This window comes from Malania oleifera, chromosome 12, assembly GCF_029873635.1.
Source record: "Malania oleifera isolate guangnan ecotype guangnan chromosome 12, ASM2987363v1, whole genome shotgun sequence".
NCBI classification, from domain to species: domain Eukaryota; kingdom Viridiplantae; phylum Streptophyta; class Magnoliopsida; order Santalales; family Ximeniaceae; genus Malania; species Malania oleifera.
This window is the reverse complement of record NC_080428.1, coordinates 44122094-44145439: the sequence shown is the minus strand read 5'-3', so window position 1 is coordinate 44145439 and position 23346 is coordinate 44122094. Positions and strand designations below refer to the sequence as shown.

Below are 23346 nucleotides of genomic sequence, written 5' to 3'. Positions count from 1 at the left end.
AACATTGTGTATATTGTTCTTTATATAGCTATATATTTGCTGATCTTAGTAAAACTATAATATACTATTCTGGATAAATATCTATGATATACTGATTTATATAAAACTATAACAAACTGATCTGAATAAAGTTGTAATATACTGTTCTGGATAAAATATCTGTAAATCTATATAAGTTTTCATCACATGAAAATCTACTCAAGCCACACAAGCATTTGAACTCATATTCTGTAAAAACTGTATAATAAACTGGTATATATATACATGTCTATGAAATCTATATTAACATTTTTAAAATTTCTAGTATAGCATATTTCCCTTACCTTAACTCTGAAAAGCCCCTATAAAATTCTAACTCTAAACCCGCAGGGTTCCTAGCTCAACATCCTGAAAACAAAATCCCCCAGAACACAATATCAGTATTTTTTTAACTACAACATTTATTATAACTGAGGAAAAGGAAAATACTGAACAAAATGTCTTACCCTGAGATTGGGATGAAATTGAAACCAAATTTTCCAACGATCAGCTCCGGCAGACTTGTAAAGAACTTCTCCAAGAGCATCGTGGTAGCCTCAAATCTTCATTCCGGTGAGAAACAGGCCCGAAAACAAAGAGAGAAGTGAGAGAGACCGTATAAGAGAGAGAGAGAGAGAGAGAGAGAGAGAGAGAGAGGAGAGAGAGAGGAATACTGAAATTAGATAAAAATATGAGTTTTTCACTATTTATAGGGCCAGATTCTTCGATGAGACACGTCACCTCATCAACGAGTTCTTCAATAATTTCTTCGACGAACTTCCTCCCTCGTCAACGAATTTTAGGCTGCCCTAAAACCTCTCTTGGTATTTTCTCATCAACGAGATGTCGCTTCATCGACGAGGTCTTTTATGCGCTCATCGAAGAATCTCCTGTATTCGTCGACGAGACCCTGTGCAAAAATCCTGGGTTGTTTCATTGTACCTTTTCCTCCTGAATTTCCCATGAAGCTTCCTCTATAGCATGATTCCTCCACGGAACTTTCACTAACTGAATTTTTTTGGAGCGCAATTCCCGTTCCCTTCTATCTAAAATCTGCACTAGTGTTTCCTCATATACTAGTGAATCTCTGAGCTCTATCTCTACATAGCTGATCACATGGGAAGGGTCTAGGACGTATTTCCTCAGCACGAAAACATGAAATAGGTCATGTATTCTAGATAGGGCTGGTGGTAAAGCCAGCCTGTAGGCAACTGATGCCTCCCTCTCAAGTATTTCGAATGGGCCAATGTACCTAAAGCTCAGCTTACCTTTTTTTCCCAAACCACATAACTCCTCTTAGTGGAGCTAGCTTAAAAAATACCTGATCTCTGATGTCAAACTCTAACTTCTAGCGGCAAATATCTACATAACTTTTCTGCCGACTCTAAGCTACACTAATTCTATATTTAATAAGTCAGACTTTATCGTATGCCTGCTGCACCAATTTTCATCCCAAAACTCATTTTTCTCCCACTTCTTCCCAATATAATGGAGAACGACACCTCCTACCGTATAAATCCTTGTAAGGTGTCATGCTGATGTTGGCCTGATAGCTGTTATTATAAGCAAACTCAACCAGCAGCATATACTAGGTCCAACTACCCCCGAAATCTTGCACACAAACTCGCAGTATATCCTCAAGTATCTGAATCGTCTACTTTGTCTGTCCATCTGTCTGAGGATGAAAATTTGTTTTGAATGCTAACTGCGACCCCATAGCCTCCTGAAATATTTTTCAAAATCGTGATGTAAATCGAGGGTCACGGTCCGAGACTATGGATACCGGCACACCATTGGAGCAAACTATCTCCTGAATGTACAACTCTACTAGCTTGTCCATAGAATAGTTGACTTTGTTAGGGATAAAGTGAGTGGTCTTCGTTAGTCAATCTATGACCACCCAAATAGCATTTTTTCCCTACCATGCTGGTAGTAGCCCTATTACAAAGTCCATTGAGACGTGATCCCATTTCCACTTAGGGATGTAGAGTGGTTGTAACTTCCCCGCTGGTCTCTAATGCTCAGCCTTTATCTGTTGGCACATTAAGCACTGCTTCATGAATTCAACAATCTCCCTCTTCATGCCGCTCCACTAGAAGGATTCCTGTAGATCCTGATACATTTTAGTACTACTTGGATGCACGATGTATAGGGATCTATGTGCCTCCTCTAAGATAGTCCTCCTAATCTCAGCATCTGCTGAAACACATAGTCTGCTACGGAACAGCAGGGCTCTGTCATCTGATATGCTGAACTCCTCCTCCTATCCATTTTGCACTTTCTCTATCAAATTTACCAACTCGATATCATCACTCTGGGTAGCTTTAATTCTTTCTTGCAACGAAGGCTGTAACAGCACATTGGCAATAAATGTTTAGTGATCACCTTCTATCAGCTCCACACCTAGCCTCTCCAAATCCATCTGAATAGGATGTTGAATCTCCACTGCTGACAATCCTACTCCCACTGACTTTCAGCTCAGTGCATCAGCCACCACATTTGCCTTCCTTGGGTGGAAGCTGATAGTGCCATCATAATCTTTAATGAGCTCTAGCCACCTCCTCTGCCTTATATTCAACTCCCTCTGGGTGAAGAAATACTTTTAACTTTTGTGGTCCGCGAAGATTTCACATTTTCCTCCATAGAGATAATGCCTCCAGATCTTGAGAGCATACACTACCAGAGCTAATTCTAAATCATGCACAGGATAGTTCTTCTCATGTTCTTTAAGTTGCCCTAATGTATAAGCAATAACTCTCCCGTGTTGCATCAACATACACCCAAGTCCGCTCTGGGATGCAACACTATATATGACAAATCCATCCTATCCTGATGGAATGGCTAACACCAGAGCAGTAACTAGCCGCCGCTTCAACTCCTAGAAGCTCTGCTCACACTCATCAGACCATTCAAACCTCACATTCTTCCTCGTGAGCAGTGTTAAGGGACCTAATAGTTTGGAAAAATCATCTACAAAGTGTCGGTAATACCTTGCTAGATCTAGAAAACTCCTGATCTCCTGAACATTCCTCAACCTTGGCCAATCTACCACTTCTTTATCTTACCTGGATCAATTGAAATGTCATTCTCAAAGATCACATGCCCTTGAAAGGTGATCTACCTCAGCCAAAATTCACATTTCTTGAATTTTGTGTACAACTTTCTTTTTCTCAATATCTGCAACACTAGCCTCAAATAATGCTCGTGCTCCTCAAAACTCTTCGAGTAGACCAGTATATCATCTATAAAAACCACAATGAGCTGGTCCAGATACTAATGGAACACCCAATTCATCAGGTCCATGAATGCAGCTAGTGCATTAGTTAGACCAAACAACATAATTTGAAACTCATAATGTCCATACCTGGTCCTAAAAGCTATCTTCGAAACGTCCTCCACTTTAAATTTCACCTCGTGATAACCTGACCGAAGTTCAATCTTGGAATAGACTTGGGTCTCTTGGAATTGATCAAATATATAGTCGATTCTAGGAAGAGGGTATTTATTCTTGAGTGACATTTTGTTTATCTTTTTGTAATCAATACACATCCTCATGGTCTCATCCTTCTTTTTCATGAACAAGACTGGCGCTCCCTAGGGCGACTCGCTGGGCCTAATAAAACCTTTATCTAACAACTCTTATAACTGGTCTTTCAATTCTTATAATTCAACTAGAGCCATTCTGTAAGGCACTTTAGATACTGTGACATCCCTGGAAGCAGATCAATTGCAAATTCTATATCCCGATCTAGTGGTAAGCCAGGTAACTCCTTTGGAAAGAAATCTGAAAAATATTTAACCACAAAAATGTCCACCTATTTCATTTCTTCCTTTGGCAGCTCCTTTATGTAGGCAACATATCCTTGGAAACCACCTAAAAGTAGCCTCCTCGCCTGAATAGCTAACACCAACTGTGGTGATGCGTGCACACGCGACCCCACAAACCTGGATTCCTACTCTCCAGGGGGTATGAAGATCATCACTTTCTGATGGCAATCAATGCTAGCGTAATTAGCTGCCAGCCAATCCATACCCAAAATGACATCCAACCCTTGTATATCTAATACCATGAGGTCGGTTGGTAATACCTTCTCCTGGATGCCCACTGGATACTTTTTAAGTACCCTCCTACACCTCACTACTAATCCTGTCGGTGTGGCTATAGACAACTTAATGTCTAGAAACTGTGTCTCAATTCTAGACCGTCTAACATATCTTGATGACATAAAAGAATGGGTGGCACCTAAGTCAAACAAAACAATAGCTTTATATGATAAATCAATAAGTGTACTTGTAATAACATCTCCAGCAGCCTTGGTGTCTCTCGGCGTCAAAGCATAAACCCTAGCCAGAGCTACGCTCCTCTGCTAGCCTCCACGGGGCACTTGATAACCACCTTGAAATGGTATGGAAGCTAGTTCAAGGATCGGCGGCCCTATACATACTCGTGCCTTATGGTCGGGTCTCCCACAATGATAGTAAACGTCTTTTCCTACTCGGCACTCTCCCAAATGTTTCTTTCCACATGGCTGACATGCAAGTTAGGTCTGCACACCCTGATTCTCATGATGTCCCGTCATCTGCCTATGACCTCCACTATGTTGGTATCCTCTCCATAGGCCCCAGTTAGAATCGGTCTAAAAACCTGAGGGAACATACCTCTTCTTCTGGTTCGATGTTCCAGCATCTCCCTGATTGTTTTCCTCTATTATGGTAGCTCAATCTACTAACTCGGAGAAATCCTGTACCTTAGGAATTGCCACATGTTTATAAATGTCTCGCCTCAAACCCCTCTCGAACATCCTGTCCTTCTTAACTTCATCTAGGATGATATAAGGGCAAAAGCGTGACAACTAGATGAATTTTGCTGCATACCTCTGAACTATCATCTGTCCTTAGGACAAATTCAAAACCTCTTGTACTTTAGCCTCTCTGATAGTGTCGGGAAAATATCTATTAAAGAATATCTCTCTAAATTGGCTCTAGGTCATAGCCACCATTATAATTCTCTGCTCCTCTAATAACCTCGTGGCTGTCCACCATCTCTCGGCCTCACCAATCAATTTATAAGCAGCATATAGGACCCGCTGCTCATCTGTGCATGGAAGCACTATCAATATTTTCTCGATCTTCTGCATCCAGTTCTCAGCAATTGCAAGATCAGCTCCTCTTGAGAACGCTGGAGGATTCATCTTTATGAATTTTTCTATGGTACAACACAGGCCTACAGACGGACCTCCCTACACCCTTAAGCTCCTGCCGATCTCAGTCATAACTTGCTGAGCCACGTGACACAAAACAACATCTAAATATTCTCCGTCCGCCCTCAAGGGCCCTGTGCCCTCATTACCACTAGCGTGGGCACTACTATTCCTCGGGTCCATCCCAAAAAGACAATGAACATGGTTTAAGGACCCTATCTTCTTACATATCTAATATATATTTCATCAATCTAAAATCACATATCTTCAATTAACTTATCATCCCTGGTCTAAATTCAAGATTCAATCCTGCAACCTAAACACACAACCTGACAATAGTTTACTCTGGCTTTCCCGAAATCATCACCCCAGGAAAGACACAAAAACCACCATAGAAATCCTATACCTAAACTACAAAAAAAAAAAACCTCAAATCCTTTTCCCATACTCTGGTATTGTTTCTGCTATAGTCTGAAGTCTACAGAACCTATCAACTTAGGCTCTGATACCAAATTGTAACAACCTGATTTTCATGCCATTTTATTATATACCATAAAATTATACTACTCTGATACCTTGAATAAAATCTATGATGTCATCCAAATCCAAGTGAGGACTGGGAAGCCTAAACATCCACAAAACTTCCAATACAACGGTAAAAAAAAAGAAGCATATATCCACATTTACAATACCAGAGTTTCAGTATTCCCAAAATATACATACAACATAAACATTCCCAAAAATCTTCCATCTAATCTCCTAGAGACCATTCAAAAATGCATCTTTCCCAAAACTACTCACCCTATAAATAGGGCAGTACTGTAGTTCCCTTTACCTCTGAGCCTCATCTGCTCATCTATCTGGTTAACCTGAAAAGTGATAAATTACTGGGATGAGACAACTCTCAGTAAGACTAAATATGTTATTACCAATATGTGGCAGATGAGTTTGTATAACTGTAATATCTGATTTAAAAGTACTGTATGCTCTCAACAGCCGAGTCTGAGAAAACACGTATAAATAGAACACAGTATAACTCACACCGATGTTACTTAACATAAATTGTTTTCCTAAATATTCTATTCAAAATACTTCTAATATCTATAAGTATGACTGCGGTTTCTGTAAATCTAGCTATATATAATAATATCTGAGAAAACTTCCCTAGATGGATAACTAAAAGTCATGAATTAATCTCTCATGACATGGTTGTGAGGCTCGTAGGTGGGACTTAACACTGGTTGGCCGACCAGGATAAGTCAATTGAACTCCGATAGTCAGATCGGCCACCTCAACCCTAACTGACGGGGAGCCTGTCCACAACAAAGGCACGATCGACTGCTGAAAATTCACATACTATCTGAGATATGTGGTTGCACTCTGAACTAAAATAGCAACGGTACCATACTCTAAAAACTGATCTGGTCCATCAGGGTCTGATGTTATATATACATATAACTGATATATCTATATTGCTGGTCAACCATGATTCTCTTCAACTAAAATAACCATAACGTTGTAATAACTTATCTAAATAAACTGATATATTTGAATGTTATGGTCCTGTAATCGGAATATCATGGTTTACTGAAATTGAATTTCATATTTCTGTATAAGCTATAAAAATCATAATTTGTATAAATCATAATTCTGACTATTACCGCATATCGTGCTTTCTGTATAAACTATATAATCATGTTACTAAGAAAACTGAATATTTTAACTATATAAAATCACATAAATTCTAATATCATGAAAGTTGTATAAATTTTGTACTGTACTAATAATTTTTCATGACACACAATTAATTAAATAAAACAAACACACACACACACACACACACACACACACACATGCACACACACACACACACACATATATATACTCTGAAAACACTCATAATCATATATCATATTTAATTGGTAAATATTTCTAAATTAGCTGGCATAACATATTTCCCTTACCTATCTGATCGGGAAGCTTGCCTCCAATTCAACCCTCACCCCTTGGCGTACCAATCTCAATATCCTGAAATTACATATATACAAATTTTCCAGTAAAACAATGAATTTCCCAGAAAATCATCACACTCATATTCCCTGAACCTGCCTACTCGTAATTTCCCAAACTATAATTTACGTGGGTTCCTGAAAAAATATCCGCTGGGGTCCTCAACTCATGCTTGCAGGGTCCCAAAAACACCTTAACCCTAATATCATGACATCATAACTTTACTCCATAAATCACCAATATATTCTCATACAATACAAAATTTGGGCTCAAATTAACCTGGTAATATTGGAAATACCTAATAATTAACTTACCCTGATTTTGAGATAGTGCCTAAGTTGGCGTAACTAACAATCTACTTCGGCAAACTTGTAAAGAATCTCCCCAGGATCAATGTGGCAGCTTTTGATCATCGAAACGGGGAGAAATGAGGCGAGAATTGTAGAGAGAAGGAGGGAGAAGCGAACTAGAGAGAGGGAGAGCTGAGAGATTTTGATTTATCTCGCTGAAATGTCATTTTCAGCCTCGTCGACGAGCCACGACACATCGTTGACGAGTCCAAGAAGGTGGTTCATTAACAAACACATAACCCTCGTCGATGAATTTCAAGACCTAAAATCAGCCCTCTCGGTAAATTCTCGTCGACGAGACCCTACTGAGTCCCCATTTTGAAATTTCCTTTCCTCTCTTTTTTTTTTTTTTCCTTTTATTATTCAATTGCTATAATTCCCCGAGTCTCTACAGGTCCAAATACTAGACTTAACCATGGCTGACCTACGACTAGGCTAAGTCAAAACTATCATCTAAAGTACGATTTGCCTGCCCAACTAGTCAGGACTTAAGGGGGCACTCTACTCTACTATGGCCATATCGACTATCTAATATCAACACTCTCAGAATAGTATGATTGCACTACTATATCACTATAGCTACGGTACCGAGCAATCTCTAAACTTTTGGTCCATCAGGGTTCAAAAATCATATAATGCAATTTATAAAATAAAAACTGTAACATGATTTCATTTTCATAGTAGTGTATAAAACATGACATGTTCATAATTCTGTATAAAATACAGCATTTCCTATCCTGGTATAAAATCGACATATCATAACTCGGCATAAAGCCATCATATTCTGTCTCGATATAAAATCGGCATATCATAACTCGGCACAAAGCCATCATATTCTATCTCGGTATAAAACCGGCATAGCATAACATCACAACCAGCATATAGCCGCCATATCATTATATCGTAACTGGCACATAGCCGTCATATCATTATATCATAACCATAAAAATCTGTCGTATCATATATTGATAAAATCATGTGATAAAACCATCATGTTTAATTATGTCATAATACTCGTTCTCATGCCACACAATTTTGACTAATAAATCATAACATATTAAAATGCCCGAGGAACATATAATTTGTTGAAAAAAAGAGTATGCTCATCTCTAGGGTTTAATTTAACTCAAACTATATGTTTTACTAAAAAAGGGAGATGATCAACTCATTTACTTTAGTTTTCCCCAAGTATGTATAATAATCAAAACTATCATTTCCATATGCCTGATTCATTCAGAAAAACATATATACTATCATGTAATCATATACTTCAATTTAACCGGTTCATATTTCAAAAATAGTTGACATAATCTAATCCCTTTACCAGATCCTAAAAAAATTACCTAAAACCTTTGGAGAACCGAAACTCTAGCTTCTAAACCGGCCGAGGAATATGGACTTGTAAGCCGGGCGGAGGGAGAGAGAATTGGAGAGCGAGTGGGTGACCTGGGGGAGCTTATGAGAGAGAGAGAGAGAGAGAGAGAGAGAGAGAGAGAGAGAGAGAGACGAGAGAGAGAGAGAGAGAGAGAGAGAGAGAGAGAGAGAGAGAGAAAGAGAGATGTGAGAAAGAGTAAGAGAGAAAACCCTATGAAGGAGAAAATGTGAGTTAGAATGAAAAATTATAATAAGATTCTAACTTATAAGCCTCAGCCTCATAGGAAACCGTCAACGGTTTTCTTAAAACCACCGACGGTTTGGTCACTTACCAAACAAAACTCTCCCATGCACAGTACATATGAGCTCTCGGTAGTTGAAACCGTCGACGGTCTCCTCGATCTCACTAAAACCATCGACAGTTTGGTCCTGTGCCAAACTGATTTCCTTCTTTTCTTTTATTTTCTCTTTTATTTTTTCTATTATTTTCTTGGTTTAGGTTCCTACAACCAAGGCTAACAGGTATTTGTGGTCAAATATATGTACACAGGTCTATTAGAAAAACAATTCCAAGGATAGAAATTCGAGCATGATTTCAAATTGATCTAGAATACTCTTATCCCTTCAAAACTTTATTTCTTCCAATAGAGTAGGTCCCTCAATAGAATTCTTTGCTGAGCAAAATATAAATGGAGGATGGATTTGGTCCCGTTTTTTTTTCTATGCAAAGAAGATTATGAATTTGTTAATTGCCTTTTGTAGCATTATATGTAAATTCAGTATGACAACTTGATCTAGTATCCCTTAATTTGTGCAAAATCATGCCCAACATTGTCCTAGAGTTTCTAAACATGTGGAAGTTGTCATTGCCTAAAGGAAATCATTGAAAACTCAAATACTCAGTATTCGTACGTAGCTATAATGTGGGAACTATGGAAAGAAAGAAATTAGAATTTTTGTAAGGCAAGTATCTAGATGCCCCTACATTAAGGTTCAGACTAATTTTGTCTTATACTTGCTCTGTATTTTCGAATTTTACTTAAGATGAGTTTCTTTAATTAGTTGCTCAGTGATCTAGTTTTGTAATTAATTTTAGATATTAAGTGTTTTGATTTATGTAACCTTGTACCTTCTTTGCTTATTAATACAATTCTTCTCGTCATCCTTGTAAAAAAAAACCTTCAATTGTCATGTTAATTTTATTTTATTTTTTGAACAATCTTGTCCAATAGATTTTTTATTTTTGGAGTTTAGCTCCTTTGATTAGTTTGGACTTTTTTCTTAACCATTAAGAAGAAAGGAAAAAGACACTAACCTCCCTCAAGATTTGACAAAAACATACTAACCTCCCTTGAGGTTCAAAAATCTCATGGACCTCTCATGAGGTTTCAAAACTCCCAAAGACCTTCTTTGGCATTTATTTTTCATATACTTGTTGGGGTTTATCCCACATCGGTTGTGGAAGGGGCTGGTGGTCAATTATTAGGTGTGCGAAAAAGCCTCACCTCATGAGCTAGCTTTTGGGCTTGAGAAGGCCCTAGACCATCCCACACTAGTATCAGAACCCATGGGTCAACATTCTCCCCTAGTTTCCAGGTACATACTGCTGCCGTTTGGAGCTCAATGTGTGAGGAGGAGATTATTGGGGTTATCCCACATCGATTGTGGAAGGGGCTATTTGAAGCCCGATGTGTGAAGGGGAGATTGTTGGGATTTATCCCACATCGGTTGTGGAAGGGGCTAGTAGTTAGTTATTAAGTGTGAGGGAAAACCTCACCCCATGAGATAGCTTTTGGAGTTGAGAAGGCCCTCGACCACCAAACACACAGACTACCAGCCCCTTCCACAACCGATGCGGGATAAACCCCAATAATCTCCCAATCTATAACGTCGTCAAAATTATACCATTTTTTTTTTTTATAAATATCTATATAACCATACCTAAGCAGCGGAAACATAAGTCATACAACCATATATAATAACAATATCATAATTTAGTACAAACAGATCATAGTCATATACAATAACTCCCTCCAGTATCATCTACCCAAAAAATACAAAACCCTATCACAAACTTACCCTACAACCAGGGTAACCAAGTCAACTCTCTATCCGCGAGCCTGATCTGCTTGCCTAGTTGGCTCACTTAAAAAGTTGTAAAGTAATGGGGTGAGACAACGTTCAGTAAGGGGAAATATACTATTACTAGTGTATGGCGACCGAGTAGTATAACTATAATAATAGTATTTAAAACTACACGATCTGACAAATCTATAAAGCACATATATCACATGTATAGTAGTTTAAAATATTTGTAACATCTGTACTTTCTATCATTCATACTGCCAATATCATACTATATACAACAAAGCTGTAAAACTGTATACATATACATATATATAACTGTGCTCTTTACCTGGGACTTTGTATGTCATGATTTGACCGCTCATGACAGGGTTGTGCGGCCTATAGGCGGGACTTAACCTGGTCGGCCCTCCAAGTAAGTCATCATACTCTATGCTACCTCAGTTCGGCCAAACTGCATCCACTCCTAAGCTCAGAACTAATTGCTACCTCGTCAAACTAGCCACCTCAACCCAATGAACTCGGGAGCTGCATCCTCTCTGAACACAGTTTGATGGTACCCACATACTATCTGAGATATGTGGTTGCACTCTATTCTGTATATAGTAATGGTACCGTACTCGGTAAGCTGTATCTGTCTGTAATCTTTCCATAGGGATCTGATACTATATACATATATATATTGTACTCTTTTACTATTTTTTATTTTATTTCTAAAATAACCATAACGCTATTAATCTGTATTGTAAATATTGTAATATCTGTAACATCTTGATGCTATAACTGTATAATTTGTCTATATACTTTGAGTGTTATGACATTTAGGAAAATATAACATTCTGTAAATATTACATATACTGATCTGAATAAACATCTGAGTATATATATATTTGTTTATGAAACTATCTGAATAAAACTGTATATATACATACATATGTCTGTATAATATCTATAAATATCTGGCTGTCTATATGTTCTGTATAACATCATATACTAGAATAACTGTATAAAAGTCTACATTAAATAATATCTACTCAGGCCACGCATACTTTATAATATCATATCCTATAAAAACTACATAATATTTGATATACATGCAACTATAACATTTCTATTAACATAATCAAATCTCCTAGCATAACATATTTCCCTTACCTAGTTTCTGAAAAGCCCTCACTAAACTCTAGCCCTACACCCGCAAGTTTCTCCACTCAGCACCCTGAAAACGACATCTTTCAAAACAAAACATCAGTATTTTCCTACATACAACATTTCCTATAACTGCAGGGAAAGAAGATTATGAATAAAACACCTTACCCTGAATTTGGGATGAACTCTAAACCAATTCCACCAATGATCAGCTCTAACAGACTTGTAGATAACTTTGTTAGGAGCATCGTGGTGGCCTCGGATCTTCAATCCGGTGAGCAACGGACTCAAAATCAAAGAGAGAAGGAGTGGGAGACGTTTTAGAGAGAGAGAGAGAGATGAAGTTTTAAGCAAATTTTTTGTTGAAAAATCCAGGTTTTCATTATTTATAGCCCTAGATTCATTGACGAGACATGTCATCTCGTCAACGAGTCCTTAAGGAATTTCGTCGACGAACTTCCTCCCTCGTCGACGAATTTCAGACTGCCATAAAACCCCTCTCGATATCTTCTCGTCGATGAGACATGGTTTCGTCAACGAGGTCTCCTTATGCGCTCGTCCATGAACTTTCTGTGTTCGTCGACAATACCCTGTGTAAATCTTTTGAGTTATTATATCCAAAGTGTAACGTCGTCGCATTCGTCGACGAAGTTTGCTACCTTCTTCTGTTTTTATTTCCATCTCCCTCCCTCTTTATTATCTAAATACTATTATTCTTCGAGTCATTACACAATCTCACATCAAGTTCCAAACAGACCCTTCCACAACTGATGTGGGATAACCCCGACAATACTAACACCTCTTAGAACTCTTATCTTTTTGCATAAGGTAAAAGAAACTCACCTCTATTGAGATTTAATAAAAGATAGGGACCTTCCCTAAGGTTTCAAAAACTTCATTGACCTCCCTTGAAATTTCAAAAATGCGACAAGTCTCCTCTTTAGTTTGCCAAAAAGATACAACCTCCCCTTAAAAGATTTACCTTTAATCAAATACAAGGAAAGGTTTGTCTTTTTGACAAATTTCAAGAGAAGGTGTGAAATTTTTGAAATATTAGGGAGAGTAAATGTCTTTTTGTCAAATCTCAGAGGAGGCTAGTATCTTTTTGATAAACTTCATGAGAGGTTTGTGCTATTCTTAGAACTTCATAGGAGGTCTATGAGATTTTTTAAATCTCATGAGAGGTTAATATCTTTTAACCAAATTACAGAGAATGTCAATATATTTTGCCCTAAAAGAAAAAGGAGATGGAAATTGAGTGGAGACTTGTCACCTTTTTTCTACTCCCACTCATTAAATGCAGCTGGTATATCTTCTTGTAGAGAAGAAAAGTAGATTTCTCTTTTGGACACTCAATTCATTGTACACAAGTAAGTGCTCAGTATCATGGACTCGCGGTGATACAGATCCTCGTGATAAGGACTTGATTGGGTACAGCAATGTGGAGTTCGTAAAATTCTGTCACATGGCCCATATTATTACAACCCTGATGCATAGCATGACTCATGCAGAGCATGACTCTTGCACACTGCATAAAAAGCTATGGAATGATGATGAAATATTTTATGATATACCGTGCCATGTATACGCACTTTGCAAGCCATTACATTATAGATGGATCTAAGGGAGACAAAAGTGGGGTGAGTGGTCATTTAAGGGCCATATAACAAAATTCAGTCCATTGGGACAATAACAACGGTAGTAATTTAATGACGAGGGACACATATAGTTTTACGTCAGCTATCATCTCCAAAGTTCAGAGTTGAAGCTGAGCCAGACGTTGGATGTCAATTGGGTAAGCATCGGAGGCTTTCTGCGCACTGTAAGATCTCTTGCCCACGATCACATTTGCAGCTTCTGTGGGATGAAAGGCATCCCAGAACAGGTACTCCTTCCGATTCCGGCATGGAGTTTGCAGAGGCAGACATGTAATTTGACCATTGTTCCTCCCAACACCGCAGCATCCCGCGTTTGTCACTCTGAAACCTGCACCCAACATATGCATGTCAACCCATACATAAATTGGAAAATTCTTGCTTGTTATCCCGGCGCGATCAAACGCATGGCGGTAAATATTCTTGCATACCGTATGAGGAGGGATTGCTTAGTATATCCTGGAAAATCCCATAGGCGTCGATGTAGGTGAAACTTGAACCAGTTAGGTCCCTGTTCAATGTGTCAACTAAAGACTTAAGCCTGTCATTGAAAAGTTTGTTTGCATTGTTAATTCTCTGGGCGCAGGTCCTGCCGTCCGGGCTGTTTCGAGCCAACTCGTACGGGCTGCAGCCTATTTGCCCCACCCCGATCAACGCAACCTTCCTCGCTCCATAGTTGTACAAACTCTGCATTCATCATTTCCGGAAAAAGAAGAAAACGCATGAAGCTGATCGTGGTCATCCATGTCTAAAAGGCCCATTTTCGTATTAAATTGCTTCTGTGCAACACCCGTGACGGGATTTAATTGCTATGATAGATCAGAATGGAGTACTTACCCGTAATTGCTGGGAGTATTGTTGAATGAGGAGATCGGCAAACTGCTCGGGCGTATACCGACTACTAGAGGAGTAAAAGAGGGGCATGAAGTAGTTGTTGAGGTAGTCGTTGCTGCCCATTCCGACGGTGTATACGCACTGCCTCAGATAATTGGCGGCCGCTGCCTCACCGCCCAGCAAGTTCACCACTTGGGACACTGTGTTTCTGTAATTTCTTACCTGCCCACTCATGCTCACTCGACCTCCCTTGTACATCATATATACATAAAAATATATATATAAATCAGGAATTATTGCTCTCTGAAAAAATGACACTAATTGGGAAATCAAGAGAGGGATTTTTTTAATAATTTTTTTTTTATTTGATATGCATTATAAGATCGCTCTCAAGTCATTTTCTGACTCCAATACTAATAAACATGAGATTGAAATGTGATTGGTATTCAGAAATTTTGAAAGACTAGCTTTGCGGCCACCTTAATTGTTAAGTAATGCGGGAGACAGTTATTAATTTACCAGTTGACGTCCAGTTTCATCTCTAATACCAGCAGCTGCCGATGCGTAATTCACTCCCCCAAGTATGTCTTGACCTCTTGCTGTTGCATAGGGCGGAATGTAGCTGTCAAATCCCAAAAGCTCCGCTGTAGAGATGAAAAATGTAGAATTATTTTTTCAGATACTATTTTATATTATTTATATTTACCCATCCAGCTTAATTCAAATGAGAATTTGGGAACCAGGAATAACAATTTTCTTTTCCTCTCTTAAGTAGTCATCTCCTATCTCATTCTCTCTTTCTCATGCCTCCTAAGAGTAAGATTTTTCTATGGCAAACATCTTATTCTTTTATCTATTTGTATGTCCTAGACAAAATAAATAAATAAATAAATATTTTGGTTTCATCGATCATAATATTGTTTTTTGCATCAGTGAGTACAAAATCAAAATATTGTGTGTTTCCATAATTCCAAAGTTTGAACATAATTAACTGAAATGCAGGAAATGGAATGAACCATTTCTATTAATTCCATGAGTTCAATTCGAAATTAATGAGGTCCTTTTCATTCTATGTATCAACTTGTGTGTCGAATTGAGTTGGCTTGACTGTGAGTATTAGTTAAAGAGTTGACCTATCACAAAATTCCAAAAAAGAAGAAGAAAGAAAACTTTGTTGTATAAGCTCAAAAGATTGGGGATCAAGTCAAGTCAATGTGGTCCGGGCTTTCAAGAATTTAAAAGAAAGTAAGAATTTATGTTACTTTTGGAGCATGAATTTTGCTTTTGCGTAAATTTAAATAAATTTTAATATAGTTTAATATTACATTTTATCAAAATTCAATACAAATTTAAATCTAGAATCTCTCTAAACATAGGATTAAAAGTATATATTAGATTTGACCTTCAAATCAAATGCTAATTAGTGAGTTTAGTATATAATTGTTAATTTATTTTATTTTATTTTATTGAAAGTCTACGTTAAACTTGGGCTATGTATATATATATATATATATATGAAGTAATCAACCTTTCATCAATCTCATGCCTCTTCACACATTTCCCTGTATTTAAGTATGAGAAACTCTAATTAGCGTAAAAATTCCAAAATTTGGACAATGGGATATTTTAAGGGGACCTTTTACTTTTTTGGTTAAATAATGAAGGGGACTAGAATTTTGTAATCTTAGTTTATGAATTTACTCACACATCAAACTAAATAAATAAAAATTAATTAATTTTTTTCCACTAGCAAAATTGAAATATATATATATATATATATATAAGTTTGTATGTACGTTTCCTTCCATGTGATCGTGGATTTGGTGCTTAGTATGTGCTTGATCTTCCTCTTTATTTGAAATGAAAGTCTTAAAAGTTTAATCAAGGAAAATAGTTACACATACTGCTACATTGCAGGCATATTGTAGACGCCATGGGCAACATAGAGAAGTCCATTTTATCTATGGTCTCCTGTAGCACAAATGAAGACCGTATATATTACAGTCCATAAATAAAGCATCACTCTTTCAATCGCTATTATTAAAGCTCATTAATTACAGGAGAAAATTACTTCCCGAATTATTAGTAGAGTTTATCATCTCGATTCACATGGTGCATGCTGCATCATTCATTACCTTCACACATACACCTCATAATTTCTTATTCTTATTTTTGCTCCTAGTAAAAATTTCCCAGGTCAAATCACGCCTGCTGTACCGAATTAATTAGGGAGCTTATCCGAAGAGGTGAGTGGACTGCCCCAAGAGCACGTAGATTGTCGTACTTGACGTATCAATTTGGATTATTAATTAAGATCATTTTAACTATCCACATAACTAGCATCCCAAAATAGAAAAGATAATTAATTATAGACATGGGTGGATAATTTATCTCTCATGCCGTATACAATTTTTTTTCTCTCTCTTATATTCTATAAACTGTTGAACTGTTTCCCAAAGGAGTTGACATAAGCTGGAGACTCCAATATATAGTTTTCGCCCACTAACTTCTAGATTTATATAATTAATTAGTTGATTGAATAAAATGGTTGCTGCTAGACATTGTTTCGAGGAAAAAAGTTACTTATCAAAGTGGCATTGAATGGAACCTAGCCCAGTGCTTCATTTTCTAAATTAAAAATTTGAGGGTTTGAGCCTTGTCAGCGTCTCTAAAAATTTGTGTTTTATGTTTAGTTTAATTTACCGTGGTTAATGGTATAAGTTTTGATAGGCTAGTTTTAGTTTTTGTTATCTGGGCTGGTTTTGTTAGTTTAATTGTAAATTACTTGTGATATATTTGTAATTACGGTTTTTTTTTTTTTGTCTAAGTGAGGAGTATTAAAAATTTTAAGATTATTATAAAAAAAAAAAATTTAAAAAAAAAAATTGCGCCACCTAAAAAGCACATGCCTATGTAAAGTGGTGAGGTGGAGTTTTGAATTTTTGTGTTGCTGCTCCTGCAAAAAGCATTTGCATAGACATGACCTTTATGAGAAACAAAGTGGCAGTGGTTTTCTTTTATCCGCGAGTCAATTAAAAAAATACAATTATCAGAGATTCAAACTTAATTTCACTATTACTGGCCTGCCAACTGAACAAACCAAAATAGACTTGCGGACTAGCTAGCAGTGTGCATACCTAATGTGGTAATCGCCATTCAGCAACAAACAGTTAAAATTCATTGAGAGAGAGAGAGCTCACCAAGGACATCAACGGTGGTTTTACCATTGGAAAACCGGCCGGTGGGACCAGCAGGGAAATCAATGCCGTAAGGGAGGTAATTGGCTCTGGCCAAAGATGAAATGGCATTGTTGTTCCCATTGTCCACCAGAGAGTCCCCAAATATGAAGTAGCATGGCACTTGCGAAGCTGCTTCCACTCCCATTCCCCATTTCAAAACCACAACCACAACTACCACCACCTGCCGCCACCACCCCATCTCCCTCATAATCCCCCCGCACACAACAATCAAGAAAGGTAGAAATTAATTAAGGCAACCTCAGCAGGCAGTTAAACAGAGGTAAGAAGGAAATGGGCAGGCGGTGTGGATGAAATGGAGGACAGATTGGGAAGAATATATAGAAGGAGAGGGCAGGCGGTGTGGAGGAAATGGAGGACAGATTGGGAAGAATATATAGAAGGAGAGGGGAGGCAAGCAGCCAGGGAGGAAACGTGCAGTGAAAGTGGAGATATGACATAGAAGTCAACAAATCTATTAGGCAATAATATATTTTACAGTTGAGAAAAGAAAAGAGACGGTGAGGTTGGTTCGGTGCATTAAATGCACACGGATACACTGCGTGAAACGTTGCGGCCAGGCGACCACGACTGACCGACGCTTGCTGCTTGCTCCCATCGTCCACCATGCTGCTAGCTACTTATCTGTGCACTGTGCGCTTCAATTTCCATCGTCCACTGGGCATAGGCTATGCCTTTGAATTTATGGTATTCTTCGTCCAAAACTGGTGCTCTCTAGCTAGCTTGCTGCCTCATTTCCATTAATTAATAGTATTTTCTGACTCCTGCATGGCTGCATATATGCTTAGCCATCCAGCTGGAACCGGGTTGGAGTCGCCCGCGCGCGGTACTGTTTATGCATATATATATATATATATATATATATATATATTTATATATATTTATATACAGACAATAATGCATACTTGTGAACACACAACAGGGCAGGTGATGGAATTTTTTAGGGAAATTTTAAGAAAAATAAAAAAAAAGAAAAAACACAAATTTAGGGTGGGTGGGCTATACTTACCATTTTATACTCAACCGATTTTTGAAAGTTGGTTTGAATATAAAAAAAAAAAAATGTGAGAGAGGTTCCTTTTACTTTTGCATATGTTAAGTGAAAATTTTATCAATAATGAACTCAATTGCATTATTTGATTATTATAGTTGTTTTTGAGTAATGAGGAAGTTATGCAAACCATGAACATCACATTCTATTTTTTCATAAAACTATATTTTGATATAAATTGTTTATAGGTGCATGAACACATTACGTTATTCTGGTTGGATTATTGTAAACTATTTATTGTAAATACGCAGGTTTGAAACATATATCTATAGAAAATGTTCTATTTACAAGCAAAATGTTGCCAAAATTTTTCTAAATTGATAAAATTTAACTATTTAAAATTGTATCATTTTTTTTTAATTATGTCCAAATGTCCGATTACTTTGCTATCAAATCATTGATACTTATAGTGTAGAGACCTGGAAAATTAAATTAGTAAAATAAAAAAAGAAAAAAGAGAAGGAAAAAGAGAATTTTAAAAGGGAAAGAAAACAGGGTTTCGTCGACGAACCCAGGGCCTTCGTCGACGAATGTCCCATAGATTTTAGCGACGAGGTACACGTGTCTCGTCGACGAGAGATTACTAAGAGGGTTTAGGGAAATGCAGGTTCATCGACGAAATAACCTCCTCGTTGACAAAGTACCTTCATGTATTTGTTGACGAACCACTTGAATTCGTCGACGAATTTCGGCCTATAAAGGGTGAAAGCCTCATTTTTCAACGTCGTTCTCTCTCTCTCACTCTCTCTCTCTCTCTCTCTCTAGACCCACGACTCTCTCTCACTTCTCTCTTCGTTTCTGGCTTTGTTAAAACTCGAATTGACGATCAGGAACCGCCACAAGGTTCCTGGGAAGATTCTCTGCATCTTAGACGAAGTAGATTTTCATATTGGAGTTTTGGGACACCATCCCAAAATCAGGGTAAATGAGATACTTTAAGGATTTTTAAGTTACTTTTGAGTATATAGAGTTTAGAGATTTCTAAATAATAAATGTTCTGGGAGTTGGGTTGTTTAATTTGGTAAAAATGTGATTTTTAGGCTTTTAGACTATGAACACCGAGGAGTGTCAGATTTAGGGTGTTAGTGGACCTCGCAATAAGTCAGGTAATAAGAATAAATTATATTAGTCTATTTCTGAAAATTTATGGGTTGAGAAATATGAGAAACGGTATTACGTTATTAGAAATATTTAAATTGGGTTAAATGATTTACCTGAAAATGTGAAATGAAATATGAGATTTGAAATGGGGAAAAATGATGAAAGTGAAATGTACTAAAAGATGTATATCTTTTGAGAAATGATGAAATGAGTTGTGAATACTGAATTACGAAAACTGAGTTAAGAATAGTTATTATGTGAATATTTCAATGCTAATGTTGCAAAACAGACTTTGAAATGTGAAAAAAAGAAATAAAAATATTGCAACGTAAATACTGCAATATGAATATGATATAAGTATACTAAAAATGTTAACATTGCAAGGATAATGCTACAATGAGAATAATGATATGAGAATAAGAAATTGCGAATATGTGAATGTATGTATTGTAATGTGAATACTACATACAGATATTGAAATGTGGAAATGAGAAATGTGAATATTGCACCGTTAATTCTGAAAAATATGAATATTGAACTATGAGAATTGAAATGTGAAATTCAGGAATACAGACATGTGATTGATGAAATGTCAATATTGCATAATGATTGCTGGTATGTTGTAGCTATAACCCTGATGGATGGACATGGAAACCCTAAAGATGGGTTGTGATATAGAGCACGGTACTGTTGCTAGTGGAGTTAGTGCAACCACACAGACTCGTGGAGCGAGTAGCGTGATAGTAGACTGAGATGTATAGTAGAGTTATTGTGCCCCCTGAGCCCGGATCAAGACTTTTTGCTGACCAGTCGTACTACAAACACAAGATATATGATGTTATTTGACCTAACCGGGTCGTCCAACTGCGGTTAGGTCCAACCTTCGGGCCTCACTACCCTATTCGTGAGGGGAAGCATGACGTGGAATGATATCCTCAGGGCAGCCATGAGTATAGACACAGATGTATTGGTAATTAGTGACACTCATGAGCTAGATATGGAATTTGAAATGAAAATTAAAATGAAATGAGAATGGAAATTGAATGAAAATGGAAATGAAATGAGAATGGAAGCGAGAAAGAAAATGAGAAATGAAATAGAGTGAGTTAAAAAATAATTAAAGCGAAGTAAAATACCTTGCATGAGGGCTTACTGAGTGAGGTGAGTGCTCTGATAAGTATTAATTGTAGTTGAACTCGAGTTAATCGGGCTAGGCTGCAAACCATATCAAGGCAGGTGGAAACTACTTGTATGGGTGGGTAAGCTTCCCAATTCTCAGAAACTCCGCTAGTAAACATGGGTTGTGTACAAATGGATTTGGAAATGAAATTAAAATCTTATGAAAGCTTCTATTATTTATCTATATGATAATGATAGTGGAAATGGTATGTTTTCTCAAAAGATATTATTATTATTATTATTATTATTATTATTATTATTATTATTATTATTATTATTATTATTATTATTATTATTATTATTATTATTACTACTACTACTACTACTAAAACGAATATATGTTATGATATAATGAATCTCACACTGCCACACACTATAGATAATTTATTCTGTCTTACTAAGATGTATCTCACCCAATCATTTAAATATTTTCAGGAAACCGTGATAGACCTGGTAATAGAGCTCCGAGGTAGAGGGGAGCAGATACCCTGGGTAAACAGGGTGAGTATTTTGAGTTAGGGAGGTTTGATTCCCCTAGAGGTTTTTTGATAAACTTGTATTTATGGATAGTTGGTACTCTAGTATATGTATTTGTTGTGGTATGTGTGTGTGTGTGTGTATATATATATATACAAAATGACTTTCGCTGTTAGGGTTGTGTATATGAGTATGATTTTATACCCGGTACCCACTTTCGGGTAGGGTTATGTATTGTGGTATCAGTGTTTAATGTGGCCGATATGTTGTCATATGTGTTGATTATATGGAAAAATAATATTATGAAAATCGACGCATCACAGTTTGGCATTAGAGCCTAGGTTTGCGAGGTTCTGTAGACTTTAGTAAATAGCGAAATATAATACCAGAGTATTGGAATGGATATTGAAGAGATATGAGTCAGTTGTTGTTAGAGGATGAGATTAGAATTTAGGGTTCTGTCTTGCCACCTAGAAGCAGGAGTTTCGTTGTTGTTTCTGTGTTTTTCCTGGGGTGACGACTTCTGGAAAACCATAGATACTATCGTCGGATAGTGTTTCTGAGTGGTAGGGTTGAATCTTAAATAGGGATTACAATTTTAAGAGAAATGTTTGTAGTACAATATTTTGTGAGTTTGAGTATGTTGGGTGTGCTAGTAAGATATGATAATCGAGTTCTTAAATGGTTTTATATCCTTTGTAGACTGGATCTAGGGAGTAGTAGTGCTCACGTTGGGGGTGATGATGCAAGGCCTTCTGGTATGGGTAAAGGAGACCCTGATGCTGTATTATGTAGCGTCACCCAATAGGTGGTGTCAGAGATGGCTAGGAGTTCAGGAGGGCGGAGTTGCACGATTGAGCAGTTCATGCGGATGAGACCTCTGTTGTTTTTTGGAGGAGCTGACCCACTTGTGGTTGAGAACTAGGTCTAGGACATAGAGGATATGATGGCAGTTCTTCCATGTACAAATAAGCAGAAAGTTTTATTTGTGACAATTAAGCTGACAAGGGAGGCAAAGTGCTAGTGGAGATCAGCGAGGTTGTTAGAGGAACAAAGACTGAACCCTGTAACAATGACGTGGAGCCACTTCAGGGAGATCTTTTTCGAGCGGTACTTTTCCGCTACTATCAAGAGTGCGAAGGCGACGGAGTTTTTGCATTTAACATAAGGACTGTTGATAGTACAGCAATATGCGGCGAGATTTATTAAGCTGTCTCGGTTTGCTCTGTATTTGGTACCAACTGAGGAGAGGAAGGCAAGGAAGTTTGAGGAGGGTCTGAGGCACAGTCGTTTTTAGCAGGTTATGGGCTTTCAGGCTTAGACATTTGCGGAGGTAGTAGACAGAGATACAGTGATTGAGGGTGGCCTTCAGAGAGGCACCGTAGCACAGAGTCAGGGGAAGAGGTGCGCTCCTTCAGATTTTCATGCAAGGTCTAACCGAGGGCCTTGGAGGAGGTATGATAGCAGGGGAGGACGGAGACAGATAGTGACATACCGTGTTGTACAGGGTAGTCAGTCGCTTCCTTTTTGTCCTATATGTTACAGAAGACACTCGGGGGAGTGTCGGATTAGGGAGATTGGGTGTTGTTGGTGCTATCAGTCTGG

The 23346-nt window shown here is 37.6% G+C and overlaps 1 protein-coding gene across 1 annotated transcript; it reads right to left on the bottom strand.

Moving 5' to 3' along the window:
* Window positions 1-13735: 13735 nt before the first annotated feature.
* LOC131144096 (GDSL esterase/lipase At5g45670-like) lies at window positions 13736-18380 on the bottom strand. Its single transcript, XM_058092482.1, has 5 exons — window positions 17877-18380; window positions 15196-15320; window positions 14680-14925; window positions 14274-14529; window positions 13736-14173 (listed from the first exon to the last, which is right to left on the bottom strand). Exons 1-5 carry the CDS (start codon window positions 18121-18123, stop codon window positions 13944-13946), a joined length of 1104 nt encoding a protein of 367 aa, XP_057948465.1. The 5' UTR covers window positions 18124-18380; the 3' UTR covers window positions 13736-13943.
* Between the last annotated feature and the right edge of the window lie 4966 nt (window positions 18381-23346).